Source organism: Rhopalosiphum maidis, chromosome 1, assembly GCF_003676215.2.
Source record: "Rhopalosiphum maidis isolate BTI-1 chromosome 1, ASM367621v3, whole genome shotgun sequence".
Taxonomy (NCBI): domain Eukaryota; kingdom Metazoa; phylum Arthropoda; class Insecta; order Hemiptera; family Aphididae; genus Rhopalosiphum; species Rhopalosiphum maidis.
This window is the reverse complement of record NC_040877.1, coordinates 59,816,174-59,835,293: the sequence shown is the minus strand read 5'-3', so window position 1 is coordinate 59,835,293 and position 19,120 is coordinate 59,816,174. Positions and strand designations below refer to the sequence as shown.

General features: G+C 33.2%; 1 protein-coding gene across 5 annotated transcripts in view; it reads left to right on the top strand.

Annotated features, from left to right (window-relative positions):
- LOC113549365 (pituitary homeobox homolog Ptx1-like) overlaps positions 1-14,943 on the top strand; it is a 39,531-nt gene extending 24,588 nt beyond the window's left edge. For all 5 annotated transcript variants that reach the window (XM_026950629.1, XM_026950630.1, XM_026950631.1 and 2 more), the window contains exons 4-6: positions 77-333; positions 12,964-13,152; positions 14,463-14,943. In XM_026950629.1, coding sequence (XP_026806430.1) covers positions 77-333; positions 12,964-13,152; positions 14,463-14,918 — 902 coding nt within the window. In that variant the 3' untranslated portion in view covers positions 14,919-14,943. The remainder of the gene's footprint in view (positions 1-76; positions 334-12,963; positions 13,153-14,462) is intronic.
- The last annotated feature ends 4,177 nt before the right edge of the window (positions 14,944-19,120 follow it).

Here is a 19,120-nt window from a genome sequence, read left to right as displayed (position 1 = left end):
TATACCTAAATACAAACCGTTTCGACAGAGATTTAAAAAATATATTAAATCTATTAAAATAAAAATTTGCTTACAGGGCGAGTGGACACGATCGGTGCTACCGGTATAAAAACCGAGGGTATAGATACGGGAGTTGGCGTGGTCACCGACGACGGCAAAGACGCAAACATTAAAAATAACAAAAACACGAAAAGACAGAGGAGACAAAGGACGCATTTCACTTCGCAACAGCTCCAGGAACTAGAGGCCACCTTCACCAGGAACCGGTACCCGGACATGAGCACCAGGGAAGAGATAGCCATGTGGACGAACCTCACCGAGGCCAGAGTCAGGGTGAGTACCTTATTATTGTGTTTATTATATTATTATATACACTTTATTGCCACACATTTTTTTTTCATCATTAGAAATAAATTAGACATCATAAGGTCACTGAGGGTTTTTTTCACTTTCTCTTTAACATCAACGTATAAATGATTATTTTTATCATCATCCGACTGGTTATTGGATTTGCACAGGGCTCAGTGCGTCAACGTTTTCGAATCCCTAACAATCCCGGGGATTGTCCCTTTTCTGATGGCGGGGAAACGAGGGTATGTGGAGAATAAAATGAGTAACCGATTGACAAAAAAAAAAAAATAAAACCCGCGGACAAAGTCACCCATTTACTGGCGGAAAGCGAGGGGATCGCTACAGGGATAATCCTTTTTGGTTTATATTAATACTGATGTACACTATGCGTTTAAATCTGGCGTGTCCGAACGTTGTCAGTTTTTCAGTCTGTGTTCTGAACCCTGTTTTAGTATTCATGTCCAGAACACAGAGAAACGTTGGTTTTATATACAAGGGCCAATATAGGGCGGTTTTGTGTTTCACCCTAAATCACGAATCCTTTTAGTATTTTATTTCATTTATTTCGAATAGTAATAGTATGTTATGTATACGATTTACTATTTATTTATTTAAAAATTAATTCCAATCATTCAATCTTTTAAACAATATTATTTATATTGATAAAAAATAAAACGATTTTCCAACTTATACAGTATTAGCTAACATCGAAAATGTTTTTATAATAACAGTTATAAAAATTGTATGTACCAATATTTCTTGTATATTCAGTTGAAAAATATGTTTTTAATGTAATTATAATATTTACAATAATTGTTACACGATATTTACTTAAAAATAAATAGTTTAAATGACGAATACTGATAATTTATCTGCAATAGCTATACAAGATTACATATTATTTCAAATTGAATTTAAATTAAATATATAAATTTGATTTACATATTACTTTTTGTAGATGACTTATAAATATTATATTATACAAACAGTTGTCGATGGGACTATGAGTTAAATTCGTTACACGTGTTAGTGTAATTTCACATTGTTTTTCTTTTCTTACGTAGTCAATCACTTTAGAAATTGAATGACTATTGTCATAACAATGTATCACATATATAATGTTGATTTGTACATTTATAATAATTGATAGTTTCAAGCACTAATAATTATAATGCCCGAACCGTTGATATATGTGATATATGGTTTATTGAACCGTGATCAGGATTTACTGATATTATATAAAACACACATACTGACTGAAATTAATCTTTAAATGCACTCGCGGTCACTGTGATAACGATGATATTATTGGCATTTTACACGGGACTTAGGTTTGAATTTGTGTTCGCCACTATAGGTTTATCCTAGATTATCGGATGTAATTAGTCGGCAAAATACCGTCGATAGTCATTATTTGCACACCGTGGAAACGGACACCGGCGAGGTATTATATACATTATGTATTATACAGCGTATATGGCCGTCCAATTATAAATGTTATAATATACACGTATTTAAATTGGAAATCCCAGCTTGACGAGAGAGGATGATGAAAATGTCTGTGACTTTGTGCGTGTGTTTTTAGGTTTTACAACCCTGGCAGTCCCCCCGTCTCATCCTCTCCTCGCTGCCGATAAAAGCGACCGACCGAGCCAGACGTACAGTATAGCAATTCAGAATTTATCGATATATATGAAAAATTAGGAATTAAAATACCTGCCGTTGTTGTACACACCTGCACACACCAAAAAGTATATATATATATTATAGGTAAAGCTCGCGCGCGTTATCCCTCTGACGTTAGTGGTAGACGGCCGGGGGGTTGACAATCCGGATTTTTGTCCGCCATTTTGTGTTCCCGGTTGATATACGGTCACCGGGTTGGACTTCAACAGAGATTATTGTTTTTATATGACCCGTATTTATGTATAAGCCCATCGAGCGGGACGCATAAATATGGCTTTTTAACACGTTTAACGAGTGCCGCTGCCGCTGAGTTTGGGTAATTAAATTTTATTTCCCCGAACCGCATTGACGTAAGCTTTCTCGCACATTCCGTACATCTGTACGATCGGTAGTTTTTCGAGACCAGTGTTCCGCGTTTTTGGGGAGCTTATTGTAATTATTCCTAATACACATTATATTATATAGACTCGTGCACAGGGTGTCTATTATTATAGATTTACGATATAATATTATATTTTATAATAATATATACATCTATACATATCTAATATGATTTGTGATCTCGTAAATACCTAAAACCTGAATATAAATAATAAACACATCTTCGCTTTCTTTATTATAAAGGAATTAGCAGATGAGATTTATAAAATAGGTATCTGAAACATTAATGAGCTATTTAGTTGTTTCAATTACCTAGTTGATCGCATTTCATCCAAGGTCCGAGATTATATTCGAAAGTAGGTACTCTAGACATGTACCTATGCGATGATCCGATTAACATGAATACATGTAAAACTATAAGTCAGCTATCGTCTGAAGAGTGTGGGTGCGTTGATTGGGTTTATTATAAGCTTTGTAAAATATCAATATTTAGATATTATCACTTTGAAGTTGTTCTTCTGTAGTATTTTTAATGATGTAGTAGTAATTATGAATTAGAAGAAAAAGATTAATTTCTAAGATATAATAATAATAAATACATTAATAGTTTGGTAGTTGTTAAAATGTTTTTACATAAAAAAAAAAACAATTTAATAATGCAGCATCATTTATTGGTTCTAAACAGTTAAAACATAATAAAACGTTTATTACACATACATATAGTATACACTGCAATAAACATATACTTAACTTATATTTTAAATTATACATAGTAGGTAATATAAACAAAAATAAAAAATTTATATGAAAATTATGTTTTATAAGTTTCTCATTTTTAAGTATCAACCTGAGTCTTGAAGTTGCAATATTAAATAATAATATAATCACTAAACATATTTAAATTAAATATTTATTAAAAACACAAATTCCGTGTATAATTTATATTTGTTCGTTTAGTTCTCAAATATTTTTTTTTATTTTTAACACCAAAGGTTTAGTATACTAAAAAATGGAAAAGAATAACCAAACTATTTAGTCGCATACATTTGTAACTCTTTCGTATGTGTAACAAACACAAATATTGGTCGTTTTTTGACCGCGTTCTTTACAACAAAAAAAAAAGGAGAGAACCAAAAATACTACTCAATAAATACTCTAATCAGTCGGTCGTTTTCAACAAAAGAGTCAACACGCCGACGACACGTAATCGTTTGTTGTTATCTGTTAAATAAGAGGGCAGATATGATGACAAATAATGAAGAGAAAAAAAACGTGTTCTAGTGTCGTGTTTTACAACTTGGTAAATACTAACGCGGGTATACCACTCGTCGTTTTCTATCTACAAACACACATCAGTTTCATGTACTTATCTTGTTTATACTGGTACTTGATAAAGTTATAAAATTGTTTGTAAATTTAATCATAAAAAATGTATGTATATTAGGCAATATTGTTAAAAATGCGCGTGATTCTATTTTTTAAATTATGATTCATTGTAATTTAGTCCAAGAGTGAGAAGAAAAAAATAACAAAAAAACCAAAATACGAGCAAGGGAAGAGAATTTCCGAGTGGTTTAGTTAAATAAAAAATGAATAAAAACGTCTGTGGGAAAAGAGAAGATTTATGTGATAGAAAGAACAGGCCACCTTCACTTGACGTGATTTATAACCGAAAACGCCATTTTGAAAAGCAAAACCGTCTATTTCAGATGGAAATTAAAAATATATAAATAAAAGCAAACCTCTTAGATTCATGATTCACGAACAACACTATAAATAAGTTCTTAGAAGAACGTCCAAAAGCTAAATACGATAAAGATATTCTGACATTTTTAATTTATATTTTATTTTGTCGATAAATTTTTTTAATAGAATATTTAATCAATCAACGGTATCGTTTCAGAAATTTTATAAGATGTAAAACTAATTTTGTATTTACTAACATTACTTAAGTATGGCTACGAAAATACTTTAAAAATTGCATTGAAGACTGGTGGTAAATCATGACTAACGTAAAAAGTAATGCTATTTAAATATCGAAAAATATGCAAATTTTAAATTAATATAATAAACACACGGTACAAATAAAATCGTAAAATACCTTCCACTTGATATTTGCGATCAAAATGTGATAGATATTTTATAAAAGTTTCCTAACAAAATCCATTTTTTAAGTTCTATAAAATTATAATATATTTTAAATCTTTTTTGAAATAAGTATACTGTGCTATGATGTGATATTAAATATTAATAATACATCATGCGTTCAATGCACGTAAATTATTATTTAAAATTATACAAAACATTGATATCTATTTATAAATATAGGGCAATAGTATTTATATAGGTACCTATAGTATACACACTCAGTATATAATACTATACTTACAAATCCGAACATGATAAATAATCGCAATGAATACAATATTATACTTGTACGTAGAACATTATGTATATACGTTTAGTTGCCTTTGATCATAATCCATCATCGCGTAATATAATACAGCTTGGCGTAAATGAGAGTTACGCCCAATAATAATATACGTATATAATATAAATAAATTAGCCTTATTGTTGACGTTATCAATTGAAATCATCATGTACACAGTTTTCGTATATTGAGCGGGCGCTCGATAAAATATATTTGTATAACGTAATTTTATCCTCCGGGGAAAATAGACCAAAACAAAACCTATAATAGGGCCCCAGTTCTCCGCCGGAAAGACACTTGAGATGCGGATGCGGCGAAAGGGACACAGTGGACAGAGGGGAATCCACGGCGGTATGTGCAGTAATCAAAGCACACACGGGATTACCACACGGACAGGGAGCTCGCGGATTAGAATAGCTGCGAAGGTCGCGTGGACCTAGGGGTTCGACTGCAAGTTTTGGTTTTGACGAATGACTTCGCTTATGGTCGCGGACAAGTTCAATTAAGTAGGATTCAGTTCTCTCTCCCCTATCTCTTTGATACTCTCTCTCTCTCTCTTTCCTCCACGGGGGTGCCGATTTTATTGGTATTCACGGAAGCACTGCCACCCCCTTCTCACCATATTGACCCCCCGCCATCCTGGTAGGATCATATGCTTAAGTTCCCGAAACACAATAAAACACGGGGACAAACCCCCTGTATATATATATATATATTATATACAGTAACCGTTGTTTTATTGCGCCCAGAAATCCACGTTATATTATTAAATCGATTTCGCCACCCCGCGATTTCCAAAGAATGAACCCCGCTCGTCTCTTCAGTTATCAAAACAGCGTTACTATTCCCTTTACAGTAGAAAGAAAACCAAGTAAAAACAAACATTTTTATTTTTAAAGTCATCGTGAATAACTTTTGTTGATCTTGGAATAAATAATTGTAGTTGTTTCGAATAATATAATTTCGGTATGCAGACATGTTATTATATTTTGTTTTATATATTGTATATTTACGAGTACCGCCACGTCCTCTGTCTATTATAGTTTGTTTGCTGTGAATAGAGTAGGTACTATAACTATATATACACACTGATGTTTTTTTTCTAATTTTTCATATAATTTATTTGAATAAATAGACGTTATTATCATTTCGTTTTGAAGCTTCTTCGACTTTTTATTCGTCATAAATAATAATATAGTAATAATACATTTTCAAATGGTTAATTTTAATTTCAGTTAGTTGCCGATAATAAAATATATAAATTAAAATTAAGGTTTAATATTATAATGCTGTATTTATAAGATTCTCGGAGTAGTAGTGTGTTATTTTCTAAATTTAAAATATCAAACAAAACTCAATATTATTTATGAATTTTCAATTTCTTTTTTTAATCCAGAATTTAAAAAAGTATTTCCTCAAGTTACTAAAGTAAACTAAAAATAAATTGTCGATACGAATCTATAGCAAGAAAATGCTTTTTTAGCATTTCATCACTTTTAAACGTATTTTAAAAAATACAATCAATTTTTAAGCATATTATATAAATATAATATTATTACAAAACAATTAATTTTTGATTTTATACCACCTTTAACATTAGATATGACACTCAAACTTACTTTTATGTCTATAAAACTATTTTACTATTTGACTGACAGAAATAATGATGTACCCTATGTCTACTACTATATTTTTTTTAAATTTAATTCGTGCAAAATAAATCCGTCGTGGCTATCATTATACAGTCGTATTAAATAAAAGCGGTAAAAGATCTATCTGTATTAAACTTAAGTAGGCACGTATATCAAGCCTGATATATTATTCTGTAACACAGTAAAGAGTGGATTTCGAACTGAATGAATAACTGATCAGAGTTGACACGCCAGATAGACGTAGACAGAATACTATAATATTATACATACTTATATACTCCTGCTTAAAATCTTAAAATAGGTGTTATAAATCAAAAAAATCAACTTATTCAATTATTGTTATTACTGTAGATTATTATACATTTAGATATATCATATAGGTATCGAGTTATTTGAATAAGTTGTTCATATATAATATATTATATGAAATTTGAGTGCATTATAAAATATAAATCGATTTTTTTCAAAGGCAATTTTCATATTTTTTGTTTTTAAACCGTTTAAATCTACGTCATGAGTCCCGAAATTGCCATTTTTTAGACAGTAATAATATCAACTTAAAATGACGCTGTGGATATAATATAATGATATTATATTATACGGTCCGTCGCCCCGGTTTCGTGCGTCGGCGAAAAACGAGGCGCGCACCTCGGTGGACGCGCGCGCGCTCCACCGCGGATTACTCGGCCGTTGTTAATCGATCAGCACTCCGTGGCACTGGCTTACACACACGCGTACAAACAAACAAACGTATAATGAATACACTATACCCACGAGTGTGCATATGTACGCGAATATACATATCATATACCATCGTGCAGTATTCCCGTTGGCAAATAATTTAATATACAGAGTGATTCACCTATAGCAAGCTCGTTAATTTATTCAATTATGTATAATACATATAAAGACCAAATTTTTCATATTCTTGAGATTTGTTTGGACTTATAAATAATCCTACTTAAGGGTCCTGTGATAATACAAATTTTTATTTTCCAAGCGAGAGCTTCCCATTTTTTTATATATAAATTATTTAGTGGATATATTTTTTGATAATTTTGATGGACCTTATCTAAAATTCGAACAAACGGTTTTTCGATTTTAAAAATATTTATACTAATGATATAGTTCTTTAAAGTGGTTTTACAAATATCTAAAACCTAATGATGTGATGTTGGATCTAATATTTATTATACATCATATTATATTGGTCTATTAATCCATTTATAAAAATTATCAATTTTGATTTACATAATTACTAAAATTGTTTTATTACCATGAATATATTATTATCCCTAATTTCTAAACAAATGTAAATAATACAAAAACTAGTCATTCGGTTTTGATTTTGATACAACCACAGAAAAATTGTTCACGAAATAATTTTCAGTAGATAACCGGAGTTCTCATTTGAAAAACAGAAGTTTGTATTTTCACAAGACAATCATTAAGTATCTAACACAAAATATCAAACGTTTTAAAATATCGTTTTTATGTATACTTAAAAATTCCGAAAATCAGATTTTATATTTAAATGACTAAATTATATATTCAATAATATAAAAAGGGTTTAAGCTTACTGGATGAATCACTCTGTATATAGCAAGGGATGTGCACCGGCCGTGGTTCCTCTCACCACCACCCCGAGACAGCAAAAGAATCAATTTATGACCTGACGAGATTTTAAAACGTGTACCGTATGTATATATATATATATAATATTATAATATGTGCATATATTTTATACCAACCACCGATCTGCCGAACGTTATTACAATCGTTTTTCCGATATTTTATTTCCCATATAATACTATATATTCCGCGTATCTCACCCCCCATATTCTATTATTATTATATATGTACACGTGCCGGCATTTATGTGTACACACGCGCGTTACATTGTTATTTATATATTTATTGTGTGTATATTATTATTTATATTCCGCGCGCGCATTAATACGCTAAATCCGTTTAAATTAACGCATTATACCCGCCGCGCCGTTCGTACATTACGATAAATACCGTTTGATATTACTATTCCTCGCGATGTGTTATTGACTCATGTAATCCGATGTAATGAAAAATTGCCCATATCGACGGGAGGCAAATATACATAATAACAATAATAATGCATCGTCATATTATATTGCCACACGCGATCGTAAATTCTATTAACGAACCGATAAGTTCGATCGACTGCGGACTGTGTATATATTATATGTATATTATTTTATATGGTTACTCGGCGCAGAGGACAGCACATCTTTAGCTTTATTTAATAATATCATGTACCATCTATATTTGAGATTATGAGTGGAGCGAAGAATTTACACCTTATTGATTTTACAGCTATGTGTTTTTTTTCGTGTGACATAACCTCTAGTGGCAATAAGCTATAGGTAAATGTGCTTTAATACTAAGCTTTAAAGATGGTTTTTGGTAAAAAAATTGGAGTGTAAGTAATTTAGGAGGTCGAAGTTTTAATGCATGATACATTTCTAAATAATCCAAAGATGGAAAGTATAGGTAACCGTTGTTCTGCCGTATATTGTTTGGTTGTTTACGACGCAATACAATATAATATTATATTTATGTAGTAGGTATACGGGGTGTCTCACGAAGATCTGATAAATGAAAAAACTTTAGTTCTAATCAATATTTTTAAAAAAAAATTTTTAAATATAATTCATAGACACTTGCGCTACATTTTTTATATTTTCTATTATTTAATACTGAAAATAAAAAACTAAAAAATTGATAAATTTCCAAAATATTCGAGAATAGCCAATTTGTGAATCTAATTAAAAAAATATTTAGACGGTAAAAACATTTATTTAAGTCCAGTGGCTGATTTTTTATAATTTTTTAAATATCAATATTCTAAAATAGTTAGATTTTAATATGCACCTATTTAAAAATATTTATATAAAATATTTTTAAAAAAAATTATGTTTTTTGAAATTATAATGGTTCTAACATAAACTAGATCGTAATTTACTTAACGAGAATATTAATATTTAAAAAATTTTTAAAAAATCAGCCACTGGACTTAAATAAATGTTTTTACCGTCTAAATTTTTTTAAAAACCATATTTACAAATTAGCTATTTTAAATATTTTGAATTTTTTTTTAATCAATTCTTAAGTTTTTTATTTTCTGTATTAAAAAACAAAAAATAAAAAATGTATACTAAAAATGTAGCGCAAGTGCCTATAGCTTATATTTAAAAGAAATTTTATAAAAATATTAATTAGAACAAAAGTTATTTCATTTGTCAGATCTCCGTGAGACACTCTGTATATAGTGTGGGCGTGTGGCTAGTATTAATAGGAAATTCCAGTTTTCCTGTATTGTTTATATAAACCCTACTATATTTGTAGTAGTAGGTACATAAATGTGATGTGCTAGACTTTAAAAAATAAAAATAAAATTATGGGGGGTCATGGTTGGCAGTAGGCGGATATGTCACCCGAAATCCTCTCGCGATTACGCCACTGATCTATATAACATATTATGTTTATTTTATTTATTTGTTTACATAATATACGTAACTGGTACGCGTAATACGTACATGGAATGTTAATGCTCAGCAACTATTTTAAATAATTAAAAATAAACGGTAAATAATATTTTATAATACATTTGTCACGGAATGTTTTGACGTAAAACCATGCGAACTTGTCGCGTTCACAGCGATTACTCCGCAATGTGCACAAAAAATGAAACAATATTATTCCTAATAATATATATCAACCACACAATATTATAATATGATATTACATAATGTTATGTATACTGTACGCGTCGGACGGCACTACGGCAGTATTCACCACTGCGGCGGGCGCAGGGCGCACCCGACCCGCGCGACCACACTGCGACCACCCATCATCGCGCCGTCGTCATCTATACATTATTATATATAAATATATATATATATATTGCACACATAAACACGCTGTACGCGCGGTCGGAAGTGCGCGGCGGAGAGGTAATAAAGATTAACGAGCTTTCTGATTGATGCTGACAACGCCGGGCTCCCGTCGCGGAGGCTCGTTATTTACCGTCGTCGGATGCTGTGGCTGCAACATCGCCGCTCTGCGGTCCTATCCTTCCGCGGCGTTGGCTGCGGTATCCGCGAGCGCGTTACGGCCGGCCCATCAGGCCCAAGATTAATGACGTGCCGTCGCCGTCGCCGCGGAGGCGCGCGGTGCAGGAGGCGGAAGTATAACGACGGATCCGCCGCGCCCCGTTTTCCCGCGCCGAGCATACGTTAAAAGATTTCCAAAACCGCGGCGGTATCGCGCGCGTATATGCCGCCGTATAATACGTACAATAACACCGCGATGATGTTACCCGGCGAATACATATGGGGCACGCAGACCGCGCCGCGACGTGCCATATTACATATTATAGTATAGAGGTTGCCGGCTGCTGCGTCTGGGTCGCACTCGATATGCATCACCAGAACACGAAAAATAATTTTTATATCGTATATTATATATATATAAATTAGAACCGGCGATGACCTAACTATAGTGCTTAGTTCGGAATCGGTTCATCAATATAGAATTATACATATTATGTGTTTTGAATAAAAAATTGTTATAATTGCTATTTTCATAACTAAACAGAAATAAGCAAATACTATATACCTAAGTATAACATAATGATTCGAATTGGGGCGAGTTCGATGAAACCGAGGGTTTCGAATCAAATTGATTTGGGTCAGGTCGAAGTCATATGCGATTCGTTTGCACAATGTCCTGCAAGAAAATAATTTCATCGTCTAAATCTATTCGTCAATGGTTATTTTGTACATTACACATACCTAATCTGCAATTACTGTCCTCACTATATATTTTAAACTATTTCTTCTGTATAATTGCAAAAAAGTGATGACGTATATCGAAGTATAAAATTCTATGCATAAAAACTGGTGTTTTTATATTTTCAAATAATTCTATTCACGATTATTTTTATTTTTATTTACTAATATTATGTTTAAATAGTTTAATACATTTTAGTATAATAATTATTTATTTTACTTCTCTATACACCGCTACTGTATCATGACAATACCACGTAATGAATATTATTTTCAAAATCACTTTTTCATATCACATTATAGAAAAAATAATGTTTCAAATATTTTTTGATTTTCGGAAAAACTAATTAAATAAATATTTCAGATTTTTGTAAATTTAAAAAAAAAAAATTTTCGCACTTTCTCGAGGATGAGATTATTTGAATCTGATTTAAGATTAGAAAGTTAAAAATTGTAAGTCATAGGTATATTATATTATATTATATGGTGTAGTGCGACGATTATGCGTAAGACTACCATATATAAAGGAGAATTAAATGGAAACTGTAATTAAAGGTAAAAACTAAAAATAGAAACAAACGCGTAAAAAAAGAACGCTTGATGTAATAAATTTATATATTTTATATATAATTATAATAACATGATATACTTTCTATTTCTAGGCATATATTCCGCTCAACGACGCGTTTGCATCTAATTTGTTATATATTATACATGGCGACGACCATGATGATGTTCACATATTTTCATTTGCACCTGTAGAACTGGCCATAAAATAAGCACATTTTCTTAGCGAAACCTTTTAGCTACTGAGTTTTATGTTCGCGAAAACGCGAGGGTATTGCATAATCTATCAAACGCATCGTGTATTATTATTATTATATCGTTGCACAATAAACTATGGCGCTCGAGTACATGATTATCGCGCGCATCGTGTACATGGAAATAACGATTCCGACATAAAATGTATATACAAGTGTTATAAACACGGAAGAATAAATCAAAGACATTATTAGTCGAGCGCGTAGCGTTTTATTGTAATTCATTTTATCCCTTAACCCCGTCTGAGATGGAAACCGTATGGTACACAGATAAAAATAATAAACGCGCGTCAGTTAAACTATACATTATATTATAAACATAATAAGGCCCGCCAACAAATTTTTTATAGCAACCACACTACGGGGACTGAACCGGGTTCCGATTTGTCAAAATAAACTAAATTAAAGTTTTGGTTTGGTGTTTTCAACTACAATTGTATTATACTTGGAATAAAATTACGTAAATGAGTATATATCATTTAAATATCGTCGAAATACATAATATTCCCTTTTCTATATTCAAAGTTAAACTATTGAAATTTCTATAAGTACATTATATTTTATGCTGGTCGACGGTCGTATGTAAAAAAAGTAAAATACTTATACACATACTTCTTTTGATATACAATTAGATATTTATATTGGGAAGTCGTCAACATTTTTGAAAATTAAAATAACTTGGAAAAAGCACTGTCTTAAAATTTACTGACTCCTATATTATTATATTGTTTATTAAAAAAAAATAATTAAATTACGTAATTGCGTAACATAGGTACTACATAAACTCATAAAAAATATTTTTTTATTGTACACAGGTATGGTTCAAAAACCGGAGAGCAAAATGGCGGAAACGCGAAAGAAACGCGATGAACGCTGCCGCGGCTGCGGCCGTAGACTTTAAAAACGGGTTTGGAACGCAATTTAACGGCCTCATGCAACCATTTACTGACACCGACTCGCTGTACAGTACAGCTTACACGTCATACAACAATTGGGCGACTAAGGTGAGATTTTATATAAATATAAGACATTTTATAAAATATAAATTTAATTAAATAATCATACAGTAGGTAATCTGAATATAAAAAAAAACGGACATCAGTATGCGTGACAATCGCTTCTGTGTTTACCTCTTATATTTTATGTATCACATTTTTATTTCATAAGTACCTACTCAATTGTAAGTATTTATTTTCTGCAAGTTGCATAATATCATCAAATTCCTATTTCGGGGCATAACTTTAGCCAAGTTTTAAAATGCATTTTTCCTTCTCATCATTTTAACATAATACTTGCGGATATACTTCCCATGCATACCGCATGATTAAATATGCATTTGGTATGATTAGATGAAAAATATTTCATTTTCGTTAAAGCAATTTTATTAAATTCAAAATAAATAATAAAAAATACTCCACAGTACATTTTAGATTATTGGCTAACCTAATCTAACGTATTGGTAATGTAAAAAAACAAAAAGTATAATTTATTTTTAAAATTGTCTAGTACACATATAATATATACGGATATCGAAACCTAATATCGTCGATACACGTTTTCCTACAGTCATGTCGAATACCAAATAATCGTAAATAAAAACTGGCCTAAAACCGCATTACACTCGTATTCCTAAATGCTCTGCAGACCTCAATAATCATTTTTAATTATCCGTTAATGCCTACTTTTAGATTAATAGATATACAGATTACGAATAAAAAAAAAATGATATTGTACACGGTTTTTGACTTAAATTTATATAATCAAAAAATAAATTATATCATCTCTATGTTTTCTTTGTGAAGTGCGTATTGGAGCGAGCCTGAGAAAATAAAGATTTATTTTTCGTGTGCCTGTGTATAATGGGGATTTGGTCGCAATGTAATTGACTGTAACGTTTTCCTTGCACGTGTCGGCATGTTTTAGGGGACGGTTCGTTGGTGATGAGGAAAGAGAGGGCTGGATTCGTGTTTCCCGACACTGATTCGAGTGATTATTATTATTTCGTTTCTTATTTTTTAAACGAAGAGGAAATTTTCATTTTATAATAGAAGGTTTTATACTTCTTAATTTGTTCGAAAGTGGTAGGTAATTTATTTAAATTTTTCCGCCGTGATGGCGAGTCTTCCTCTGTTTTCTTTTCGATATAGTATTGAGCGTCCCTATCGTCGTTTGATGGTTGTGTTTGCGTACACACATTATAAGTACATCTTATGATAACTGTTATAACATTTGTGGGTATCAATATATAAGTATACCTACTAAAAATAATATAATACTGCCTATATATAAAATAATATGTGGGTCTACCGCGCAGGTGCCGAGCCCGCTGGGATCGAAGACGTTCCCGTGGTCGGTGAACCCACTGGGCACCGTGAACCATCACCACCACCAGGCGCCGGTCAACTGCTTCAACGCGGCCACTTCGGCGGCCGGGTCCATGTTGCCGACGCCCGCGCCACAGAACGGACCACCGTACTGCCCGCCCACGACGCCATACTCGGTGTACCACCACCGGCCGGCCGAGCCGTGCAACGTCATGTCCAGCAGCATCGCCAGTCTCCGGCTCAAGGCCAAGCAACACGCGTCCGGCTTCGGCGGTTATCAGCCCGCGGGTTCGCCGGGTTCGCTGCAACAGGCGCAGGCCAACGGCGGCAACCGGTCGTCGTCGTCGTCGTCGTGCCAGCAACAGTACGGCGGCGGACAGGGCGCGGGCGGCGGCGGCGGTGGCGGCGGAAATTCCGGCAGCGAAGGCACCCGGACACCGGTCTGACGTGAAGAGCGGACCGGAGGGAGCGTCCGGTACACGGTTGAAGACCTGTTGGACTTCAAAGAGGAAATGGACGACGGCGACGGCGGTACTTCTGCCGCTGGCGGTGCCGACAGCGGTGACGAAGTCGATGGCGACGGTGACGATGACGACGACGACGACGATGACGACGACGACGACGATGACGACGACGATGACGACGTCGACGAAGAGGTGGACACGGGCGTTGACAACCTAACCGGAGATCAACTTCACCACCACCACCACCATCATCATCACCAGCAGCAGCAGCAGCAACAGCAGCAGCAACAGCAACAGCAACCGCACCACCACCACCATCACCAGCAGCAGCAGCAACACCAACAACCGCAGCAACAGCAGCTGCAGATGGACGGTGGTGGTCGGACCGTCAAGCCACACGCCGAATTGACGCAAATGCACGCGGCCACCGTGGCCATGCTTTAATCGCTCGTCGTCGTCATCTTCGTCGTTTTGTATGTATTTTGTATTGTGTATTATATTAGCGTAAAATATATAGGTAAAGGGTGTGTCACGACCGTTTTCCCGCGTGATCAACACCCCCCCCCCAAAAAAAAAACCGAAAACCCCTTCGCCCTGTACAGTATTTAAGTGTAAATAATTTACGTGTTTTGTACATACATTATATCGTGTGAGTTGTGTATAACGCCGTCGTCTCCTCTTACCTCTCCTCCTCGCCCTCTAAACGCCTCTTGTCCCTTTCGCTCCGTCAGATAGAAGCGATTAATGTGTACGTTACAATATTATATTAGGTACCTATACGTGTTGGTTTATCGAAAAATCGAAACGTCCACGTCTTCGACATTTGGACGTAATACATCAAATTTTACAATTTTTTTTTTTTTTTTACGCGACACTATTTATATTCTCGCGGAGCCAAGTTCCGTCGTTTCGAAAACTCGTGACCGTATACCGTGTTAGGCATCCCAATTTTGTTTGCCGCGCCCGTCACATTAATTTTCGTTCGACTTTTAGCCGACCCATCGCCTGTTCGTACAGAGTGGGTTACGTCGTACATTCACAAAACGCGTATCGCGGGTAAACGGCGTCTACGGCGGTTCACTCTGTGCAAATACTCCGACGCAAAAGCTCCGCAGCTCCCAAATCTCCCCCCGAGCTGCAATGTGTATATTATATATTAATTTATCCCGCGCCCCGACTTATCGTGTAACTAAATGAATGAATATATATATATATATATTATGTAAGTCTAACATATTATTATTGTGTACAAATATATATGTATCCATCGGGCATATAATTATTTGTTTCGTGTACGAACGGTACATTATGCGAACTTTGTACAGCGTGTATACGATATACCCACATTATGTATTTGAATATAGTTTTCGACTATATAACGAATATTATTACGGCAATAACGGAACCATTCGTCTAGTCCAATATATTACGATAAATTACATGTTTTCTTTTTGTACAATACATACCAACTCGCGCACGTACGGTATTGGTGGGCAGAGGCGTGTTTGTAATATTCGTGTGCATGCGGCTTCGGTTGCTAAAACGTTGAATCTCCCCCCGAGCGTCAACTGTTTTTCAACGCTGGTGGAAAATATTTATTTATTTTGATGTTTGCTGAATCGAGTACCTATACTGCGTACAAAGTGACGTTAAATGTATACAAATCTTGCAATTTTAAAGCTAGATCTCAGAATTATAATTATTTCATGAAACCATCGGGATAATCCATGAGTTGAATATTTCTAGTATAAATGTATAAATTAAAATAGTATGAAAACATATTATTTCCTTTGAAAAATCAATCACACGCAACATCGAAAAACAATAATCCATAATAATATACTACATTATGTAATACTCATATCTACAACAATCGAAGAAAAAAAATTATCATTTACACGAAACTCATAGAATTTACTTGAATCTTCGGAACGTTAAAAACCACGACGGTATAATTAATATCAATATTAATATGTTTTGAATAGAAACGTGGTCGATTAATCCGATGTGTATATATGCGGACTATAATGAATAGGTAAATTTGTATAAGTCAGGACCGTTGTGACAATGTATTATTATTTTTAAGGAAATATGTGTACCTACCTACATGATTTCTTTTTCGTTCTTGTGTAATAAATGTGTTTCTAAAATTATTTTAAAACCAATAACAATTTTAGGGTCGTTCAATTCATAGTGATATACCTATTATATTATGTGTACATGTTTTTTTTTTTTTATTATTATTATTTTAATCAATAACATCGTGTATAGAATAATAATATTTCCACATATGCCCTGTTTAACCGTTTTGTGTAACGTGTATTTTATATTTAATATATTAAAAAAAAAAAAATACTACTAAATAATTATTATTACATTATTCGTGTAGTTAGGTGAATTTATAATTTTTTTTTTCTTTTGTTCTATGTTTTACTGTAATAATAATGAGTGTTGAAGAAATACAAACATAATAATTTTTGTTTTTTTAAAACGGAACACGCATTCGACTATTTTCGTCGGCTGCAGCATCACAATGTCGGTGAGTATTTTAATGGGCGCAATATAATATATCATCATTAGCTCAACTATGGTGGTGTGGTAATAAGTGCTAGGTTACGTGTAGGTATTTAGATAATGATTTATAATATATTCCCCTTATCCCTTATTTCTTACAGTTTTGGGGTGAAGTATTTTTATATAAAATTGGGACTACAACGACGCCGCCATCACTCCATCCAATCTTCCGAAACCATAATATTCTAATCCTAGTTTCGTCTATACTCAATGTATTGATGTAAATCACATGAGTATCTGACATAACGTATTAGGTACCTACGTTGTTATCCAAAATATAATGCAATACTATGTGCATCAATATTGGCTCGACCGAATAGGTACCACGTGTGTGTATATAACCTATACACGTCATAAAATATAATATATATGTATATTTATATATTACGATATTGAAATCGTAAGACCGTCGTGATGTTATTACTATTATTATTATTATTATTGGCCTAATCCTCGACGCGACTTGGATTCCTATTGTTGTGCAATGTTCGTCGTATCTATATGGGTTATACTATATACTGTATTGTGTGTGTGTGTGTGTTTACGCATAATACGTTCGAATAACATACATTATTGAAATAAATATGTTACTTATGAATTATGTTATATATATTTATATGTGCGCCGTGTTTATATATAATAAAAATACGAGCGGAAATGGTCGGCGGCTTGGCACGACGGAAAACGGGTTCGGCGCTGAAATTATAACGAAAACACTTTCGGCAATACGAACGGATCTGTGTGCAGGCCCCGAGAAACGCACATCTAATACTTTATATAATATAATAGATCCCACTATACACAATAATAATAATAATATATAATACAATACGATATTTTATGCATCGAAAAATGCGAATGCGACGAAAAAAAATAAAGAAGCTTCGCGATTTTTCTTTATTTTTCTTATCATATTTTATACTACATAATATATACATATGTGTGTATGTTGTAAATGCGTCGACTGCGATACGGAAATGCGCTACAATACAACGCATTATATAAATAATGAAAAAATACGTCGCGTATGTTCTGTGTCGATTTTATATGTGCGTAAAATGTCGTGCGAAAAAATAAAACGGATAACGTTATCGTTTTTGCGTATCCAAAATATATGTTACAGCAATATATAGCTTATATGTGGGCAATTTTCCAAAGTAGGCATAAATATATAATAGATAATAACCAATAGAGTATAACATCTGCCGATGGTTTTATTGAAACAACATTGTATTTGGTATGTCTTATTGTTACAATATATAATATGTGTATAATACGTGCACATATAAAACATTAAAAGGTGTGATTCACGAAAATATAACAACGAACGTATTAATAAAGATAATAAATAAGGTAATACGCTCGTTATTATAATATCGTCGCATGATTATTTGAAATAGTACATTTCCTCGTAAATTGAACTTATATTATACAATATAATATATTAATATTTTTAGTTATTAAACATTTACACGCACTACTATGATTATTTTCCGATTGCGTTTTAACAAGGGGATCCAATTGATCATACATATAGGAACACAAGACTACGGTAGGATACTGTACATCCGGTAGTTTATACGAAAAAATATCGATACCCGATTGCCCGG